This window comes from Oncorhynchus gorbuscha, linkage group LG20 (genome assembly GCF_021184085.1).
Source record: "Oncorhynchus gorbuscha isolate QuinsamMale2020 ecotype Even-year linkage group LG20, OgorEven_v1.0, whole genome shotgun sequence".
NCBI lineage: Eukaryota > Metazoa > Chordata > Actinopteri > Salmoniformes > Salmonidae > Oncorhynchus > Oncorhynchus gorbuscha.
Window position 1 is genome coordinate 30,699,379 of NC_060192.1, and position 22,082 is coordinate 30,721,460.

Sequence of the window (22,082 nt, forward strand, 5' to 3'; positions counted from 1 at the left end):
ATGTTCTCCTGGTTATATACATGTTATGTAAGTTATACAGGTTATGCTCTTGCCTGGGCGCACTCATTAATCCCTCTCCACCCCAACCCCCTGTTCACTTCTCCAGGTGCCCAACCTGATGATGGATACCCAGTTCTCAGAGTTTACCCCTGACATCACACCCATCATGCTGGCAGCTCACACCAACAACTACGAGATCATCAAACTGCTGGTCCAGCGCAAAGTCACCATCCCCCGGCCACACCAGATCCGCTGTGACTGCGTGGCGTGCGTGTCCAGCTCCGAGGTGGACAGCCTGCGCCACTCCCGCTCCCGCCTCAATGTCTACAAGACCCTAGCCAGCCCGTCCCTCATTGCCCTGTCCAGCGAAGACCCCATCCTAACCGCCTTCCGCCTGGGCTGGGAGCTGAAAGAACTGAGCAAGGTGGGGAACGAGCTCTGTCAGGATTACCAGGAGCTGTCCCAGTCGTGTTAACGGTTTATGAAGGGTTTATAAAGGGGTTTTAACTAGTTTATGACTCTTCCAGGTGGAGAACGAGCTCTGTCAGGATTACCAGGAGCTGTCCCAGTCGTGTTAACGGTTTATGAAGGGTTTATAAAGGGGTTTTAACTAGTTTATGACTCTTCCAGGTGGAGAACGAGCTCTGTCAGGATTACCAGGAGCTGTCCCAGTCGTGTTAACGGTTTATGAAGGGTTTATAAAGGGGTTTTAACTAGTTTATGACTCTTCCAGGTGGAGAACGAGTTCCGCCAGGAGTACGAGGAGCTGTCCCAACAGTGTAAGCTGTTTGCCAAGGACCTGCTGGACCAGGCCAGGAGCTCCAGAGAGCTGGAGACCATCCTCAACCACCGGGACTACCTCAGTGAGGAGCTGGACCCAAAGGACTGCCGCGATCTGGCCAAGCTCAAACTGGCCATCAAGTACCACCAGAAAGAGGTGAGAGGGCCATGCAGAAGATGTCTGCTATAGTGAGGGTGTCCTTAGCTGAATGGATTGGCACTGTATCAGGTGAAGTGCTGGGCACTGTATCAGGTGAAGTGATGGGCACTGTATCAGGTGAAGTGCTGGGCACTGTATCAGGTGAAGTGCTGGGCACTGTATCAGGTGAAGTGCTGGGCACTGTATCAGGTGAAGTGATGGGCACTGTATCAGGTGAAGTGCGGGGCACTGTATCAGGTGAAGTGATGGGCACTGTATCAGGTGAAGTGATGAGCACTGTATCAGGTGAAGTGCTGGGCACTGTATCAGGTGAAGTGCTGGGCACTGTATCAGGTGAAGTGCTGGGCACTGTATCAGGTGAAGTGCTGGGCTGAATCTGTCGTTCTGCCCCTGAACAGGCAGTTAACCCACTGTTCCCAGGCCGTCATTGAAAATAAGAATATGTTCTTAACTGACTTGCCTGGTTAAATAAAGGTAAAATTAAAAATAAAATTACAAATTAAAAGTGCTGGGCACTGTATCAGGTGAAGTGCTGGGCACTGTATCAGGTGAAGTGCTGGGCACTGTATCAGGTGAAGTGCTGGGCACTGTATCAGGTGAAGTGCTGGGCACTGTATCAGGTGATGTGCTGGGCACTGTATCAGGTGAAGTGCTGGGCACTGTATCAGGTGAAGTGCTGGGCACTGTATCAGGTGAAGTGCTGGGCACTGTATCAGGTGAAGTGCTGGGCACTGTATCAGGTGAAGTGCTGGGCACTATGCTGGCAGGGTTACCTATTTCAACAAGCACATCTTCCTGTATGTAGTGATAATATCACTAGAGTGCCAATTATGAATTTCCATGCGTTGTTTCCTAGGATATTTCTTTATGCAGCAAAATGTCAGTTGCTGTCAGTGACAGTGACAAAACACTTGACTAATAATAATCTAGCACACTAGAGGAAATGACCCCGACATTTGAGAAGAGAGCAGTGACTAGAAGAGATCTGTTGTAGACAATGGAAGCTTGATGGTCGAGCACTTTAATTCAAATCGTCTTGATATTGAACAGTGATAAACAGGACCAATTTGAGTTGTGTCAGAAATTGTAGTCATCTCACCATCTATTTATAAAAAATATCTACAGGAATAGCATGTAGAAGTGAGTCACAGCGTTTAAGTCTAAATGAAACGAGACACAGGCAAGTCGAGAGCTTGGGTGATCAGCTGGCTTGTGTTCTCTCATTGCCAACTAAAGGGATCTATTCACAGTTTACTATACCACTGAGAATTCTGCCATTCTGTTGCTTCTTTTTGTTGGTATAAAATACATTTGGCACGCTGTTTTTCCTTCCCTTTTGTACCCCGGGAGAGGTCTGACAAACACACCCTCACATATGTGTGGGCCAAATAAAAGCACACACTCATCCTCACTCACATACACACACGCACACACTCCTCTTGATTGGAATGCTGGCATTTGGCTGCTCCTTTGTTGTGAGCTGAATACTGTATTTCTCTCTGCAGTGTAATAAATTCTCAGTCTTCTCCAGGTCTGCAAGGCTGTTATTAAGAGAACCTAACCAACCACACTGGGGAAAAGGCCAGGTAGAATAATCATGCCTCGGTCAGCAAGTAGGCTACAGCTCTTTCATCCTTCATCCTTCAGACCACTACAGTCAGCAACACTCTCAGTTCAGTCACCATTCAGACATCTTATGGTTGGTTAAAGTAACCTTATTCAAAACAGCAATCATTCTAGAGGTAGATGGTCAGAGATGAAGGACAGCACATTCACGTGGGAGTTGAGTGCCTGGTTGTCAGGGAGAAGTCGGGGGGCATGGGGGCGGTGGGAGGACAGCAGGGTTAAACTAGTTGAATTCAGCATGTGCATCCAATATATATACACACTTGGGAGGAGGGGGAACTACTGTTTGGGCTTGATAGAATCAGCTGCTCTGCTGGGACTGGTTACCCAGCATGCCACAGTTAGTAAAGTCGTTCAAATCGGCTCGTTGGTCCCTCATCCCTATGCATCCACAATCAAATCAAACTTTATTTGTCATATGTGCCGAACACAACATTCACCTTACCGTGAAATGCTTACTTTACAAGCCCTTAACCAACAGTGCAGTTCAAGAAAGAGTTAAGAAAATATTTACCTTATAAACTTAAGTCAAAAATGATCAAAAGTAACACAATAAAGTAACAATAGCGAGGCTATATACAGGGGGTACCAGTACCGAGTCAATGTGCAGGGGTACAGGTTAGATGAGGAATTTGTACATGTACGTAGGGAGGAAGTGACCATGTATAGATAATAAACAGCAAGTAGCAGCAGTGTAAAAACAAAGGGTGGGGGGGGGTCAATGTAAACAGTCCGGTGGCCATTTGATTAATTGTTCACTAGTCTTATAGCTTGGGAGTAGAAGCTGTTAAGGAGTGTCGTGGAAATTTCCTTAATTACCAACTGATGAGAGAGCAAATCACACGAGTCAGAGTTATGCTTAATCTTCACCTTTAATAATAATTAAGCTTTTGCAATAGCATTTTGACTTTCAACATTTCAGTATCTCGAATGAAAAGTTGAGAGTGCCTTACACAATGGCAAATGGGATCCTTTATAGCAAAGATCCACCCCCCCTAGACGACATGACAAAACACAGGTCTTAGGAACTTACACAGAGAGAAAAAACCTTACTTCAGAGAGAATATCCCCTAGTCAGACAGAGTGGGCTATAAATTATCGTTCAGTTTGGTCTCCTTAACAAAGCTCTTATCTCGTCCTTGATACAAAATGGTACCAAGACATTACCCCCACCCTATGATATATATCAAATTGACATTTATTTAGAACCAATTCTAAATACAACCAATCAGAGGACAAACTCACGGAGAGGAGAGTGACCCTATAGGTCGACAAAGAGGGAGCATAGAATGATTCCAGACACTGTCACCCTTCTTTCCCCGATGAGAAAAGTAGGGAGTCACTGCCACACCGAAAAGATATGTTTACACATGATGACCCCTTGACCTCTCCCCTCTCCGTGGCCCATGCAACTTAGTCCTGACATAGAACAGATAACTGCCCATGGCCACCACTATAGTACAACAAAATACATTCTTATGAGAAATAACTCATAAGCATATCATGAAAATAACACATCTTATCTATGTTACTCAACTAATTCTGATAATTCCACAACAGGAGCCACTTGGACCTAGCCTCGGCGCTCCGGTACCGCTTGCCGTGCGGCAGAGAGAACAGTCTATAACTTGGGTGACTGGTGTCTTTGACAATGTTTTTGGCTTTCCTCTGAGCTGTACGCACCACTCTCTGTAGCGCCTTACGGTCAAATGCCGAGCAGTTACCGTACCAGGCGGTGATGCAACCGGTCAGGATGCTCTCGATGGTGCAGCTGTAGAACTTTTTGAGGATCTGAGGACCCATGCCAAATCTTTTCAGTCTCCTGAGAGGGAAATGTTTTGTCGTGCCCTCTTCACGACTGTCTTGGTGTTTTTGGACCGTCATAGTTCGTTGGTGATGTGGGCACCAAGGAACTTGAAACTCTCGACCCGCTCCACTACAGCCCCGTTGATGTTAATGGGGATCTGTTTTGGCCCGCCTTTTCCTATAGTCCACAATCAGCTTTTTTGTCTTGCTCACATTGAGGGAGAGGTTGTTGTCCTGGCACCACACTGCCAGGTCTCTGACCTCCTCCATACAGTCTCATCAGTCTCATCATTAATGGTGGTGTTGGAGTCATGTTTGAACAGGTAGTACAGGATGGGACTAAGCACACACCCCTGAGGTGCCCCAGTGTTGAGGATCAGCGTATTAGACATTTTGTTGCCTACCCTTACCACCTGGGGGCGGCCCGTCAGGAAGTCCAGGATCCAGTTGCAGAGGGAGGTGATTAGTCCCAGGGTCCTTAGCTTAGTGATGAGTTTTGAGGGCACTATGGTGTTGAACGCTGAGCTGTAGTCAATGAACAGCATTCTCGCATAGGTGTTCCTTTTGTCCAGGTGGGAAAGGACAGTGTGGTAGGATTCAATCTTAATCCTGTATTGACGCTTTGCTTGTTGGATGGTTCGTCTGAGGGCATAGAGGGATTTCTTATAAGCGTCCGGATTAGTATCCCGCTCCTTGAAAGTGGCAGCTCTAGCCTTTAGGTTGATGCGGATGTTGTCTGTAATCCATGGCTTCTGGTTGGGATATGTACGTACGGTCACTGTGGGTTAGACGTCGTAGATGCACTTATTGATGAAGCCGATGACTGAGGTGTATACTCCTCAATGTCATTTGATGAATCCCGGAACATATTCCAGTCTGTGCTAGCAAAACAGTTCTGTAGCGTAGCATCCGCGTCATCTGACCACTTCCGTATTAAGCGAGTCACGGGTACTTCCTGCTTTCGTTTTTGCTTGTAAGCAGGAATCAGGAAGCTTGAATTATGGTCAGATTCACCAAATTGAGGGCGGGGGAGAGCTTTCTATGCATCTCTGTGTGTGGAGTGAAGGTGGTCTAGAGTTTTTTTCCTCTGGTTGCACATGTGACATGCTGGTAGAAATGAGGTAAAACTGATTTAAGTTTGCCTGCATTAAAGTCCCCAGCCAATAGGAGCACCGCTCCTGGATGAGTATTTTCTTGTTTGCTTATGGCCTTATACAGCTCGTTGAGAGCAGTCTTAGTGCCAGCATCGGTTTGTGGTGGTAAATAGACGGCTACGAATAATATAGATGAGAAGACTCTTCTTAGATAGTGTGGTCTACAGCTTCTCATAAGGTACTCTACCTCAGACGAGCAATACCTAGAGACATCTTTATTATTAGACATCGCTCACCAGCTGTTATTGACAAATAGACACACTCCCCCGCCCCTCGTCTTTCTAGACGTAGCTTCTCTGTCCTACCGGTACATGGAAAATCCCTCCAGCTCTATACTATCTGTATCATCGTTCAGCCACGGCTCTATGAAACATAAGATATTGCAGTTTTTAATGTCCCGTTGATAGTATAATCTTGATTGTAGGTTATCCATTTTATTTCCCAATGATTGCACGTTGGCAGTGGGAGTTTACTCGCCTATGAATTCTCAGAAGGTAGCCTGACCTCCGCCCTCTTTTTTTCTGTTCTGTGTCAAGGTCAGAGGTCATATGTGGTAGGTTAGCTCCAGGGACTAACACAGGGAAGTTAGTTTTGCTGCAGGAAAGTTGCCGAGAGCCTGGGACGTTACGTAGTACACATCGCCTCTGAAGCACTACGTGGCAGAAGCATATTAAAGATATGTACGATCTCCACCCCGGCATGCTTCTATTGTATATTCTATTGTATATTCTATTGTATATTCTATTGTATTGATTTGAGGAATTTCTTGGTGGTTGGACGTACTATCACTCTGTACAACACTGGCTCAGTCTGATACTTTTGTTTTGATTTCCCTTATGGATCTTTTTCCTGTATCTGTCACTGTCTTCCTCTCCAGTTTGTGTCCCAGCCAAACTGCCAGCAGCTCCTGGCCACCCTGTGGTACGACGGTTTCCCTGGGTGGCGCAGACACCACTGGGCGGTCAAGCTGGTCACCTGCTTTACCATCGGCCTGCTCTTCCCCATCTTCTCCCTGGTCTACCTGCTGGCCCCTAGGAGTGCCCTGGGCCTCTTCATCAAGAAGCCCTTCATCAAGTTCATCTGCCACACAGCCTCCTACCTGACTTTTCTTTTCCTCCTCCTCCTGGCCTCCCAGCACATCGTGAGAACAGACCTGCACGTCCAGGGCCCGCCACCCACCGTGGTAGAGTGGATGATCCTTCCCTGGGTGCTGGGTGAGCAGAGGGATGGGGCGGGGGGCGAAAAGGTGACTGAGGAGAGCTAACTTTAGCGTTAGATACCACTCTAACAGGTTCTAACTTGTAATTGAGTGGATATTGAAAAATTCCATGCTGATTTTTGCTGGAGTTCATCTGTTTCAGATTTGGACTAGTTATACGTTGACCCTGTAAAACTATAGTGACAGGTGCCATTAATTGCAGTGTGCAATGTCACATGTCTTACTGACTGACACCTGTCTGCCATTCAGGCTTCATCTGGGCTGAGATAAAGGAGATGTGGGATGGCGGCTTCACTGAGTACGTCCATGACTGGTGGAACCTGATGGACTTTGCCATGAACTCTCTCTACTTGGCCACTATCTCACTAAAACTAGTTGCTTACTTCAAGGTACGTGTATTTTTTTCAAGATGAGTTGATGCTATTGTGAGGGTTAAGAAATTCCTGTCTATTTATTCTTGCCAACGAACACATTCCAACATAACCGTGGCCTTCTGACATGTAGCTAACAGTACTCTCTCTGCCTCTCTTGTCTCCACAACAGTACAACAGCTCTCTCTCTCTCTCTCTCTCTCTCTCTCCCTCTCTCTCTCTCTCTCTCTCTCTCTCTCTCTCTCTCTCTCTACAGCAGCTCTCTCTCTCTCTCTCTCTCTCTCTCTCTCTTGTCTCCAGAACAGTACAACAGCTCTCTCTCTCTCGTGTCTCCACAACAGTACAACAGCTCTCTCTCTCTCTTGTCTCCACAACAGAACAGCAGCTCTCTCTCTCTCTCTCTCTCTCTCTCTCTCTCTCTCTCTCTCTCTCTCTCTCTCTCTCTCTCTCTCTATCTCTCTCTATCTCTCTCGTCTCCACAATAGTACAACAGCTCTCTCGCTCTCTCTTGTCTCCACAACAGTGCCGCAGTTCTCTCTCTCTCTCGTCCCCACAACAGTACAACAGCTCTCTCTCTCGCTCTCTTATCTCCACAACAGTACAGCAGCTCTCTCTCTCTCTCATCTCCAGAACAGTACAGCAGCTCTCTCTCTCTCTCTCGTCCCCACAACAGTACAACAGCTCTCTCTCTCGCTCTCTTGTCTCCACAACAGTACAGCAGCTCTCTCTCTCTCTCATCTCCAGAACAGTACAGCAGCTCTCTCTCTCGCTCTCTTGTCTCCACAACAGTACAGCAGCTCTCTCTCTCTCTCATCTCCAGAACAGTACAGCAGCTCTCTCTCTCCCTCTCTCTCTATCTCTCTATCTCTCTCTCGTCTCCATAACAGTACAACAGCTCTCTCTGTCTCTCGTCTCCACAATAGTACAACAGCTCTCTCGCTCTCTCTTGTCTCCACAACAGTACAACAGCTCACTCTCTCTTGTCTCCACAACAGTGCCGCAGCTTTCTCTCTCTCTCTCGTCCCCACAACAGTACAACAGCTCACTCTCTCTTGTCTCCACAACAGTACAACAGCTCACTCTCTCTTGTCTCCACAACAGTGCCGCAGCTTTCTCTCTCTCTCTCGTCCCCACAACAGTACAACAGCTCTCTCTCTCGCTCTCTTGTCTCCACAACAGTACAGCAGCTCTCTCTCGCTCTCTTGTCTCCACAACAGTACAGCAGCTCTCTCTCTCTCTCTTACATTTACATTTACATTTAAGTCATTTAGCAGACGCTCTTATCCAGTACAACAGCTCTCTCTCTCTCTCTTGTCTCCACAACAGTACAACAGCTCTCGGCCGCGGGAGGAGTGGGAGATGTGGCACCCAACACTGATAGCCGAGGCCCTGTTTGCTATCGCCAACATCTTCAGCTCCCTGCGCCTCATCTCCCTGTTCACAGCCAACTCTCACCTGGGACCTCTGCAGATCTCCCTGGGACGCATGTTGCTGGACATCCTGAAGTTCCTCTTCATCTACTGCCTGGTGCTGCTGGCTTTTGCCAACGGGCTCAACCAGCTGTACTTCTACTACGAGACCAAGGCCTCGGACGAGCCCAACAACTGCAAGGGCATCCGCTGTGAGAAGCAGAACAACGCCTTCTCTACGTGAGTCATCTCATCTGAGACCCTTTGTCCTGGGGAAATGAGAACGGAGAAAGACAGATACTGTGTAATGACAAAAGGAGGGGTTTGGATAAACAGAAAGAAGTTTGTATAGAGAGATGGACGGGACCAGTACATTCTGAGACAAGGGAGGGAGTGAAGAAGTAGAAGGCAGGGTAAAGTAAGGAGGGTAGAGGGAGGAGGGTAGAGGAAGGAGGGTAGAGGAAGGAGGGTAGAGGAAGGAGGGTAGAGGAAGGAGGGTAGAGGAAGGAGGGTAGAGGAAGGAGGGTAGAGGAAGGAGGGTAGAGGAAGGAGGGTAGAGGGAGGAGGGTAGAGGAAGGAGGGTAGAGGAAGGAGGGTAGAGGAAGGAGGGTAGAGGAAGGGGGTAGAGGCAGGAGGGTAGAGGGAGGAGGGTAGAGGAAGGAGGGTAGAGGGAGGAGGGTAGAGGGAGGAGGGTAGAGGGAGGAGGGTAGAGGGAGGAGGGTAGAGGAAGGAGGGTAGAGGAAGGAGGGTAGAGGGAGGAGGGTAGAGGAAGGAGCTTGAAATAAATTGAGAGAGGAGGAGAATATGAAGTAGACAGAAGTGTTTGGGAAGAGGAGCAGGAGGAGGGTGGCAGGTACAAAACAGGGTCTTATACTCCAATACCTATTACAATAGAAAAGCCCTTTTGATTTGTCCCGATGTTTCACAGAGAAACTAACAGTATACACATAATCCTCTCCCTCTCCCGTAATGAATAAAATATACTGCAGTGTACTAAATCTCATTTTCTTCCTCCAGCCCCTGAGTCATTCTGGAGAATGAGCCGTTTGTGTCTCTCGCTCCATCTGTTTTGGGAGGTTTTAGAGGTTCATTGAGTTACTGTAATGCAAAATATCAGTTTAGGATTTAAAAGCTTCTGCTGTCTGGCTTTCTAATCCTTGCTCTTGGTTGGCAACGCTGCATTTGCAGCTTACAGGACTATGGTAATCGTTTCTGGCTCATCAAAGTCCAAATAAAGGGTTTTGTAGAAAAACACAAAACTCAAAGAAAGTCTGTCTCTGTATGGTGTTCTTCCCCAGGCTGTTTGAGACGCTGCAGTCCCTGTTCTGGTCCATATTCGGCCTGCTCAACCTGTACGTGACCAACGTGAAGGCACGCCATGAGTTCACAGAGTTTGTGGGAGCCACCATGTTCGGTACCTACAACGTTATCTCCCTGGTGGTGCTGCTCAACATGCTCATCGCCATGATGAATAATTCCTATCAGCTCATCGCTGTGAGTCAGACGCACACACACACACACACACACACACACACACACACACACACACACACACACACACACACACACACACACACACACACACACACACACACACACACACACACACACACACACACACACACACACACACACACACACACACACACACACACACACACACACACACACACACACACAGAGAGATGTCTGCTAGCTCCTTTATTATGGGAACTCACATCCCACTGGTTACACTCTGGTTGAATCAGCGTTGTTTACACGTCATCTCAATTAAATTATGTTGAACCAATGTGGAATAGACATTGAATTGACGTCCTCGCCCAGTGGGTTGGCCATCTTTTTTTTGTGGAGTTCTTGCTGGTGCTTATGGGTAAAGAATTTGGTATGCAAAAAAAACCCAATAATGATCAGTGCTTCTGCTGCATGCTGAGCGTGTCTTGCAGTTGATCTCCAAGAAGTTATGCAAAGCGTCTCTCACTCTCTGCAGGAATAACAACCGGATCAGTAATTGTCATAAAATATATTGTAGATCATGAAGGTTTTATTGAAGGTGAGTTTTCACCTCAGAGAGTCTGTATTTTTCTGGTGCTGCACCACACAGAGACATTATTATTATCCTTTATTTTCCTCTATGTAACCTGTCTGCCAGAGCTTTATGTAAGATGAGGATAGAGGCCTTCCGCCCATGTATCACACTCCCTGGGAGCTGTGGGAAAAAACCTAAGTACACCACGCACACACACACACACACTCACTCACACACGCACGCACACACGCACACACGCACGCCACATGCACACGCACGCACGCACACATGCACGCACACGCACGCACACACACACACGCACGCACACACACACACACACACGCACGCACGCACACACCACACACACACACACACACACACGCACACACACACACACACACACACACACACGCACGCACACGCACACACACACACACACACACACACACACACACACACACACACACACACACACACACACACACACACACACACACACACACACACACACACACACACACACACACACACACACTTTGATCAACCAACCAAACCCTCACCCCTCCACTCAGACAACAGCTCATTGCCTGAGGCAGATCTATGGGAGACAGGATGTAACTACAAGATGAGAAAATAAGTATTTTAGCCCTGCTATTAAGTGGGTTGTCATCACTCTGTGATAATAACGGTGACTGAATAGGATTTAAGAGTTTCAATTCTACTAGTGAATCCTCAGCCTCCTTTAATATCTAAATGCACAGGACCATGCGGACATTGAATGGAAGTTTGCCCGCACCAAGCTGTGGATGAGTTATTTCGACGAGGGAGGAACTCTCCCGCCGCCCTTCAACATTGTCCCCAGCCCCAAGTCAGTGTGGTACCTGTGTGTGTGGACGTACAACCGCCTGTGTGGAGGGGACCAGCCCAGCCCTGACGAACTGAGGAAACAAGAGAACTTAAAGGAGTTCACGGTAAAACATTTACAAACCTGTACAGTCAACATAGTTTACACGTAACATTTCACCAGGCAGTTTCCTTTGTCATATCAGAGAAGGATGTTCATGTTCACTCTCTTTCATGTGATTGGTTTAGTGCTCATCATTGTCCTGTTCTTCTATTTCCATGTAACATCCCAACAGGATCCTTGCCTGTAAATGTCATGGAGAGCTTTAGAATAGCGTTGGGGCTATCAGTGTTTGACCCAGCTGGGATGTTACTGACTAAGGGCTGTGTATCCTGGTTGTCCAGCTTCCAGCTGAAGTGAGCAGGCACATGTTGCCAAGCAACCCTGCCTCATGCTCCCAATTCCCTGGACGTTTCCCATTCAGCTGAACGTCTCTCCTCTGCTAGCAGCAATTGCCTGTTCTACTGTTCTCATAGTCTACTGTTCTACTTCTCTACTCCACTGTCACGACTTCCGCCAAAGTTGGCTCTCCTGCCCGTTCGGGCGGTGCTCGGCGGTCGTCGCCATCGTCCTACTAGAAGTTGGCTCTCCTGCCCGTTCGGGCGGTGCTCGGGGTCGGTGCTCCTGCCCGTTCGGGCGGTGCTCGTCGTCACCGTCCTACTAGAAGTTGGCTCTCCTGCCCGTTGGGCGGTGCCGTTCGGGCGGTCCCTGCCCGCTGCTCGGCGGTCGTCGTCACCGTCCTACTAGAAGTTGGCTCTCCTGCCCGTTCGGGCGGTGCTCGGCGGTCGTCGTCACCGTCCTACTAGAAGTTGGCTCCCCTGCCTGTTCGGGCGGTGCTCGGCGGTCGTCGTCACCGTCCTACTAGAAGTTGGCTCCCCTGCCTGTTGGGGCGGTGCTCGGCGGTCGTCGTCACCGTCCTACTAGAAGTTGGCTCCCCTGCCTGTTGGGGCGGTGCTCGGCGGTCGTCGTCACCGTCCTACTAGCCGCTACCGATCCCTTTTTCGTTTGTCTGTTGGTTTTGTCTTATTAGTTTCACCTGTGTGTATTTTGGTTTAATTAATGTCCTTGTTCTGTCGCTGTGTTACTTTGCACCAGTATTAGGCTGTTTCGGTTTTCGTGTTACGTTTATTTGTTTTTGTATTTGATCGTGTTTACTTTGTCTCATTAAACATGGATCGCAATAGCCACGCCGCATTTTGGTCTGACTCTCTTTCACCTAAGGAAAACCGTTACATCCACACTCCTGCTAAAACACAGGCACATTGCCTTCAACCAATCAAACACAACAGACACAAACTCAGCCACGCTCAAGGTCCTTAACGATATCATAACCGCCATCGATAAGAGACATTACTGTGCAGCTGTATTCATCGACCTGGCCAAGGCTTTCGACTCTGTCAATCACCACATTCTTATTGGCAGACTCAACAGCCTTGGTTTCTCAAATGATTGCCTCGCCTGGTTCAACAACTACTTCTCTGATAGAGCTCAGTGTGTCAAATCGGAGGGCCTGTTGTCCGGACCTCTGGCAGTCTCTATGGGGGTGCCACAGGGTTCAATTCTCAGGCCGACTCTCTTCCCTGTAAACATCAATGATATCGCTCTTGCTGCTGGTGATTCTCTGATCCACCTCTACGCAGACGACACCATTCTGTATACTTTTTTTTTTTCTTTGGACACTGTGTTAATTTTAACAAACCTCGAGACGAGCTTCAATGCCATACAACTCTCCTTCCGTGGCCTCCAACTGCTCTTAAACGCAAATAATACTAAATGCATGCTATTCAACCGATCATTGCCCGCACCTGCCCGCCCATCCAGCATCACTACTCTGGACGGCTCTGACTTAGAGTACGTGGATAACTACAAATAGCTAGGTTTCTGGATAGACTGTAAACTCTCTTTCCAGACTCACATTAAGCATCAATGATGTTGCTCTTGCTGCGGGCGATTCCCTGATCCACCTCTACGCAGACGACACCATTCTATATACTTTCGGCCCGTCATTGGACACTGTGCTATCTAACCTCCAAACAAGCTTCAATGCCATACAGCACTCCTTCCGTGGCCTCCAACTGCTCTTAAACGCGAGCAAAACCAAATGCATGCTTTTCAACCGATCGCTGCCTGCACCCGCATGCCCGACTAGCATCACCACCCTGGATGGTTCCGACCTTGAATATGTGGACATCTATAAGTACCTAGGTGTCTGGCTAGACTGCAAACTCTCCTTCCAGACCCACATCAAACATCTCCAATCGAAAATCAAATCAAGAGTCGGCTTTCTATTCCGCAACAAAGCCTCCTTCACTCACGCTGCCAAGCTTACCCTAGTAAAACTGACTATCCTACCGATCCTCGACTTCGGCGATGTCATCTACAAAATGACTTCCAACACTCTACTCAGCAAACTGGATGCAGTCTATCACAGTGCCATCCGTTTTGTCACTAAAGCACCTTATACCACCCACCACTGCGACTTGTATGCTCTAGTCGGCTGGCCCTCACTACATATTCGTCGCCAGACCCACTGGCTCCAGGTCATCTACAAGTCCATGCTAGGTAAAGCTCCGCCTTATCTCAGTTCACTGGTCACGATGGCAACACCCATCCGTAGCACGCGCTCCAGCAGGTGTATCTCACTGATCATCCCTAAGCCAACACATCATTTGGCCGCCTTTCGTTCCAGTACTCTGCTGCCTGTGACTGGAACGAATTGCAAAATCGCTGAAGTTGGAGACTTTTATCTCCCTCACCAACTTCAAACATCAGCTATCCGAGCAGCTAACCGATCGCTGCAGCTGTACATAGTCTATAGGAAAATAGCCCACCCATTTTCACCTACCTCATTCCCATACTGTTTTTATACTGTTTTTATTTATTTATTTTTCTGCTCTTTTGCACACCAATATCTCTACCTGTACATGACCATCTGATCATTTATCACTCCAGTGTTAATCTGCAAAATTGTATTATTCGCCTACCTCCTCATGCCTTATGCACACATTGTATATAGACTGCCCATTTTTTTTGTTCTACTGTGTTATTGACTTGTTAATTGTTTATTCCATGTGTAACTCTGTGTTGTCTGTTCACACTGCTATGCTTTATCTTGGCCAGGTCGCAGTTGCAAATGAGAACTTGTTCTCAACTAGGCTACCTGGTTAAATAAAGGTGAAATAAAAATAAAAAATAAAAAAAATCTCCAATCCAAAATTAAATCTAGAATCGGCTTCCTATTTCGCAACAAAGCTTCCTTCACTCATGCTGCCAAGCATACCCTCGTAAAACTGACCATGCTACGTGATGTCATCTATAAAATAGCCTCCAACACACACTATTCACCACTGCGACCTATACGCTCTCGTTGGCTGGCCCTCGCTTCATACTCGTCGCCAAACCCACTGGCTACAGGTTATCTACAAGTCTCTGCTAGGTAAAGCCCCACCTTATCTCAGCTCGCTGGTCACCATAGCAGCATCCACTCGTAGCACGCGCTCCAGCAGGTATATCTCACTGGTCACCCCCAAAGCCAATTCCTCCTTTGGCCTCCTTTCCTTCCAGTTCTCTGCTGCCACTGACTGGAACGAACTGCAAAAATCACTGAAGCTGGAGATTCCCATCTCCCTCACTAGCTTTAAGAACCAGCTGTTAGAGCAGCTCACAGATCACTGCACCTGTTCATAGCCCATCTGTATACAGCCCATCTGTCTACCTCATCCCCATACTGTATTTATTTATTTAGCTATTTTTGCACCACAGTATCTCTACTTGCACATCCATCTTTTGCACATCTACCATTCCAGTGTACCATTGCTATATTGTAATTACTTTGCCACCATAGCCAATTTATTGCCTTAACTCTCTTATTTGACCTTATTTGCACTCACTGTATATAGACATTGTTTTCTTTTTTTCTACTGTATTATTATTATCTTTTTTTCATTCCCATGTGTAACTCTGTGTTGTTGTATGTGTTGGAACTGCTGTGCTTTATCTTGGCCAGGTCGCAGTTGCAAATGAGAACTTGTTCTCAACTAGCTTACCTGGTTAAGGCATATGCATATGCAGTATGGTTGAAGAGGAGAAAATATAGCGGAAGAAAAGACAGAAATTAAATTATTATTAATTATATATATTATTATTAGTATGGATGCATCTAACAGGACAGAGGAGGATAAGCCATGAAATACATGTAAAACTGTGGTGGTCATTTAATTAATTTACTGCTAATTGCTCATGTCTTTTTCATTGCTCTAAAATGTATAAATTGTGCAATTTGAGCCCACTCCATATTAATGCAAACCTTTCCTACTTTTTCCAAATTTTGTTACGTTACAGGCTTATTCTAAAATGGATTAAATTAGTTTTTAGTTTTAGTTCAGGTGCATTCTGTTTCCATTGATCAACCTTGATATTATTATGGGGTAATTGTGTGTCGATTGATGAGGGGGAAAACACTAATAATCCATTTTAGAATAAGATTGTAATGTAACAAAATGTGGAAAAAGTCAAGGGGTCTGAATACTTTCCTAATGCTCTGCATGTATATAAATTCCTTTGGTCTTTAAACACGGTTCAGAACATGTTTATTTAAGTCACTTTTCCAGTACAACTGTAACATGCAGAGAGACCTGTAAATGGATACTGATATATCTGTGCTGTTGATAGAAATTCTGCATAACAACAAGTCATCAAGTCTTTCGACTCTTCTGCTTTTCATGTGGTTCTAGGAGCGTCATGCTGACAACCTGATTCAGAACCAGCACTATCAGGTAACCGTCTGCTATCATAACAACCAAGAGCTTTTACACCTGCATTGCTTGCTGTTTGGGGTTTTAGGCTGAGTTTCTGTACAGCACTTTGAGATATCAGCTGATGTAAGAAGGGCTATATTAATTAATACATTTGATTTTATTTGTTTACAAACACCTCTTATTGAGCCAGATCCTTGACATTAATATACAGTACCACACATTTGTTCTGCACATGTTTATTAGAATATATTACACTGTTGACCGTGCAGCAAAGTTGGAGACATTATATATGACACTTGACCATGCAGACCATGCAGCAGGTGGGGACAGAATATATGACACTGTTGACCATGCAGCAGGTGGGGACAGAATATATGACACTGTTGACCATGCAGCAGGTGGGGACAGAATATATGACACTGTTGACCATGCAGCAGGGGGGGACAGAATATATTACACTGTTGACCATGCAGCAGAGTAGGACAGAATATATGACACTGTTGACCATGCAGCAGAGTAGGACAGAATATATGACACTGTTGACCATGTAGCAGAGTGGGACAGAATATATGACACTGTTGACCATGCAGCAGAGTAGGACAGAATATATGACACTGTTGACCATGCAGCAGAGTAGGACAGAATATATGACACTGTTGACCATGCAGCAGAGTAGGACAGAATATATGACACTGTTGACCATGTAGCAGAGTAGGACAGAATATATGACACTGTTGACCATGCAGCAGAGTAGGACAGAATATATGACACTGTTGACCATGCAGCAGAGTAGGACAGAATATATGACACTGTTGACCATGCAGCAGAGTAGGACGGAATATATGACACTGTTGACCATGTAGCAGAGTGGGACAGAATATATGACACTGTTGACCATGCAGCAGAGTAGGACAGAATATATGACACTGTTGACCATGCAGCAGAGTAGGACGGAATATGTTACACTGTTGACCATGCAGCAGGGGGGGGACAGAATATATGACACTGTTGACCGTGCAGCAGGGGGGACAGAATATATGACACTGTTGACCGTGCAGCAGAGTGGGACAGAATATATGACACTGTTGACCGTGCAGCAGAGTAGGACAGAATATATGACACTGTTGACCATGTAGCAGAGTGGGACAGAATATATGACACTGTTGACCATGCAGCAGAGTGGGACAGAATATATGACACTGTTGACCATGCAGCAGGTGGGGACAGAATATATGACACTGTTGACCATGCAGCAGGGGGGGACAGAATATATGACACTGTTGACCATGCAGCAGAGTAGGACGGAATATGTTACACTGTTGACCATGCAGCAGGGGGGGGACAGAATATATGACACTGTTGACCGTGCAGCAGGGGGGGGACAGAATATATGACACTGTTGACCGTGCAGCAGAGTGGGACAGAATATATGACACTGTTGACCGTGCAGCAGAGTAGGACAGAATATATGACACTGTTGACCATGTAGCAGAGTGGGACAGAATATATGACACTGTTGACCATGCAGCAGAGTGGGACAGAATATATGACACTGTTGACCATGCAGCAGGTGGGGACAGAATATATGACACTGTTGACCATGCAGCAGGTGGGGACAGAATATATGACACTGTTGACCATGCAGCAGGTGGGGACAGAATATATGACACTGTTGACCATGCAGCAGGGGGGGACAGAATATATGACACTGTTGACCATGCAGCAGGGGGGGACAGAATATATTACACTGTTGACCATGCAGCAGAGTAGGACAGAATATATGACACTGTTGACCATGCAGCAGGGGGGGGACAGAATATATGACACTGTTGACCATGCAGCAGAGTAGGACAGAATATATGACACTGTTGACCATGCAGCAGGGGGGGACAGAATATATTACACTGTTGACCATGCAGCAGAGTAGGACAGAATATATTACACTGTTGACCATGCAGCAGAGTAGGACAGAATATATGACACTGTTGACCATGCAGCAGGGTAGGACAGAATATATTATCCCCCCTGCACTTATCAGTCCGTCCTCGCCTCAGTAATTGCAATTAGCCCCACCTTTGGCGTCCCTCCTCTCCTTCCCTTCCCCCAGCCGGGGCCTTGTGCTGCTGGGGCTCACTGTTGACCGTGCAGCAGGGACAGAATATATGACACTGTTGACCATGCTGCCTTCTACACTACCAAGCAGACTAAACCAGACTTAAAAGCTGCTGCCTTCTAATACCAAGCAGACTACACCAGACTTAAATGCTTTGACTGGAGGCTGCGCTGTCCAATGAACACACTTTATCAAGGAATACAGCTGCCACTCCAAATGAATGAGATTGGGCAATGAGTCAGAGCCTATCAGAGAAAGGGGTGCTCTGAGGCAGCCCTTTGTGCATGTGTTGAGTTGAGGGTTAAGCGTGTTTCTTAGCCTTCCATAGTGTAGATTGTTAGATTAAATATACAAGCACCTCCACAAAAAATGTCATGGATTTGTTTATTTGCAAAATAATCCATCTGTAAAAGAAAGAGTCCGGTTTGATTGGTAATTTGTATCCTGAACATGCAAATGAATGCAAAGTTATGCTCGTCCAGATTTTCACCTCAAGCTAATAACAATGTCTGAATATGCCTAAACAGTGTTTCCTTGTTAAACCCAGAATGCAAATGTATGCATGTAAGGAAGGAAGAGCCCATTTACCCACATCTCAGATCATTTCCTCCTTAGGGAGGTACAAGTCTAGAAAAATAGCTTACAAGCTTAAAATATGCAAATGTGTTAAATATGCCCATAACTTCATCATTAATTACATAATGTAGTAGTAGGGTAAGTAATGTGACTGTCTCTATTTATTTATTTTTATTTTATGTAACTAGGCAAGTCAGTTAAGAACACATTCTTATTTTCAATGACAGCCTAGGAACAGTGGGTTAACTGCCTGTTCAGGGGCAGAACAACAGATTTGTACCTTGTCAGCTCGGGGGTTTGAACTTTCAACCTTCCAGTTACTAGTCCAACCGCTGCCCTTCCACCCCTATGTGCAGGAGGTGATCAGGAACCTGGTAAAGAGGCATGTAGCAGCCATGATCCGCAGTGCTAAGACAGACGAGGGACTGACTGAGGAGAATTTTAAGGTAGGTTTCTCAGAAGTCTCGTATTTAAACATTCATCCACAAAATGTGCCTTTATACCATAGTCACAAAACAATATCCATCCTCTATATCCCCCTCTTAACTGATCTGTCCATCCTCTATATCCCCCTCTTAACTGGTCTGTCCATCCTCTATATCCCCCTCTTAACTGATCTGTCCATCCTCTATATCCCCATCTTAACTGATCTGTCCATCCTCTCTATCCCCCTCTTAACTGATCTGTCCATCCTCTATATCCCCATCTTAACTATATCCTCACTCTTAACTGGTCTGTCCATCCTCTCTATCCCCCTCTTAACTGGTCTGTCCACCATCAGCAGAGTATCCCACTCTTGACCATGCCATCCTCTCTATCCCCATCTGTTGACCATGGTCTGTCCATCCTCTATATCCCCATGCAGCTTAACTGGTCTGTCCATCCTGTTATCCCCATCTTAACTGATCTGTCCATCCTTTATCCCTGTCTGACCATCTCATCCCCGTCTTACTGATCTGTCCATCCTCTATATCCCCCTCTTAACTGGTCTGTCCATCCTCTCTATCCCTTCTTAACTCCCATCCTCTCTATCCCCATCTTAACTGATCTGTCCATCCTCTCTATCCCCATCTTAACTGGTCTGTCCATCCTCTCTATCCCCAGACTTAACTGGTCTGTCCATCCTCTCTATCCCCCAGACTTAACTGGTCTGTCCAATCCCCATCTTAACTGGTCTGTCCATCCTCTCTATCCCCATCTTAACTGGTCTGTCCATCCTCTCTATCCCCTTAACTGGTCTGTCCACCCTCTCTATCCCCCTCTTAACTGGTCTGTCCATCCTCTCTATCCCCCTTTAACTGGTCTGTCCATCCTCTTTCTATCCCCATCTTAACTGGTCTGTCCATCCCCATCTTAACTTGTTTATCTGCCAAATAATCCATCTGTAAAAGAAAGAGTCCCCCTTTAACTGGTATCTGTCCATCCCATCTTAATGAATGCTGTTATCCTCTATATCCCCATCTTATGGTCTGTCCATCCTCTCTATCCCCGTCTTAACTGATCTGTCCATCCTCTCTATCCCCCTCTTAACAGTGTTGTCCATCCTCTATCCCCATCTTAATGTGATCTGTCCATCCTCTCTATCCCCATCTTAATCATCTGTCCTCCTCTATATCCCCATCTTAACTGATCTGTCCATCCTCTAATCCCCATCTTAACTGATCTGTATCCTCTCCCCCCTCTTAACTGATCTGTCCATCCTCTATATCCCCCTCTTAACTAATCCCCATCTTAACTGGTCTGTCCATCCTATTTATCCCCCTCTTAACTTTTATCCTCTCTATCCCCCTCTTAACTGAATCCCCATCTTATTCTTATTCTCATCCCCATCTTAACTGGGTCTGTCTCCTGTTCATCCAGAACAACAGATTTGTCCATCCTCTCTATCCCCCTCTTAACTGCTGTCCATCCTGATCCCCTCTTAACTGATCTGTCCATTCATCTTAACTGTCCATCCTCTCTATCCCCCTCTTAACTGATCTGTCCATCCTCTATATCCCCATCTTAACTGATCTGTCCATCCTCTCTATCCCCCTCTTAACTGGTCTGTCCATCCTCTCTATCCCCCTCTTAACTGGTCTGTCCATCCTCTCTATCCCCCTCTTAACTGGTCTGTCCATCCTCTCTATCCCCAAAATGTGCTTTAACTGGTCTGTCCATCCTCTCTATCCCCCTCTTAACTGGTCTGTCCATCCTCTATATCCCCATCTTAACTGATCTGTCCATCCTTTATCCCCATCTTAACTGATCTGTCCATCCTCTCTATCCCCGTCTTAACTGATCTGTCCATCCTCTATATCCCCCTCTTAACTGGTCTGTCCATCCTCTCTATCCCTTCTTAACTGATCTGTCCATCCTCTCTATCCCCATCTTAACTGATCTGTCCATCCTCTCTATCCCCATCTTAACTGATCTGTCCATCCTCTCTATCCCCCTCTTAACTGGTCTGTCCATCCTCTCTATCCCTTCTTAACTGATCTGTCCATCCTCTATATCCCCCTCTTAACTGGTCTGTCCATCCTCTCTATCCCCCTCTTAACTGGTCTGTCCATCCTCTCTATCCCCATCTTAACTGGTCTGTCCATCCTCTCTATCCCCATCTTAACTGGTCTGTCCATCCTCTCTATCCCCATCTTAACTGGTCTGTCCATCCTCTCTATCCCCCTCTTAACTGGTCTGTCCATCCTCTATATCCCCATCTTAACTGGTCTGTCCATCCCCATCTTAACTGATCTGTCCATCCTCTCTATCCCCCTCTTAACTGATCTGTCCATCCCAGTCTTAACTGATCTGTCCATCCTCTATATCCCCATCTTAACTGGTCTGTCCATCCTCTCTATCCCCGTCTTAACTGATCTGTCCATCCTCTCTATCCCCCTCTTAACTGATCTGTCCATCCTCTCTATCCCCATCTTAACTGATCTGTCCATCCTCTCTATCCCCATCTTAACTGATCTGTCCATCCTCTATATCCCCATCTTAACTGATCTGTCCATCCTCTATATCCCCATCTTAACTGATCTGTCCATCCTCTCTATCCCCCTCTTAACTGATCTGTCCATCCTCTATATCCCCCTCTTAACTGATCTGTCCATCCCCATCTTAACTGGTCTGTCCATCCTCTCTATCCCCCTCTTAACTTCTGTCCATCCTCTCTATCCCCCTCTTAACTGATCTGTCC

General features: G+C 46.5%; 1 protein-coding gene across 3 annotated transcripts in view; it reads left to right on the forward strand.

Annotated features, from left to right (window-relative positions):
* LOC124007486 (short transient receptor potential channel 5-like) overlaps positions 1 to 22,082 on the forward strand; it is a 40,935-nt gene that overhangs the window by 14,999 nt on the left and 3,854 nt on the right. Inside the window, exons 3-11 of one of the 3 annotated variants that reach the window (XM_046318097.1) lie at positions 107 to 424; positions 734 to 937; positions 6,404 to 6,740; positions 6,995 to 7,134; positions 8,443 to 8,765; positions 9,824 to 10,019; positions 11,313 to 11,522; positions 16,189 to 16,230; positions 19,258 to 19,347. In XM_046318097.1, coding sequence (XP_046174053.1) covers positions 107 to 424; positions 734 to 937; positions 6,404 to 6,740; positions 6,995 to 7,134; positions 8,443 to 8,765; positions 9,824 to 10,019; positions 11,313 to 11,522; positions 16,189 to 16,230; positions 19,258 to 19,347 — 1,860 coding nt within the window. The remainder of the gene's footprint in view (positions 1 to 106; positions 425 to 733; positions 938 to 6,403; positions 6,741 to 6,994; positions 7,135 to 8,442; positions 8,766 to 9,823; positions 10,020 to 11,312; positions 11,523 to 16,188; positions 16,231 to 19,257; positions 19,348 to 22,082) is intronic. The other 2 variants (XM_046318099.1, XM_046318098.1) reach the window with 2 other exon arrangements.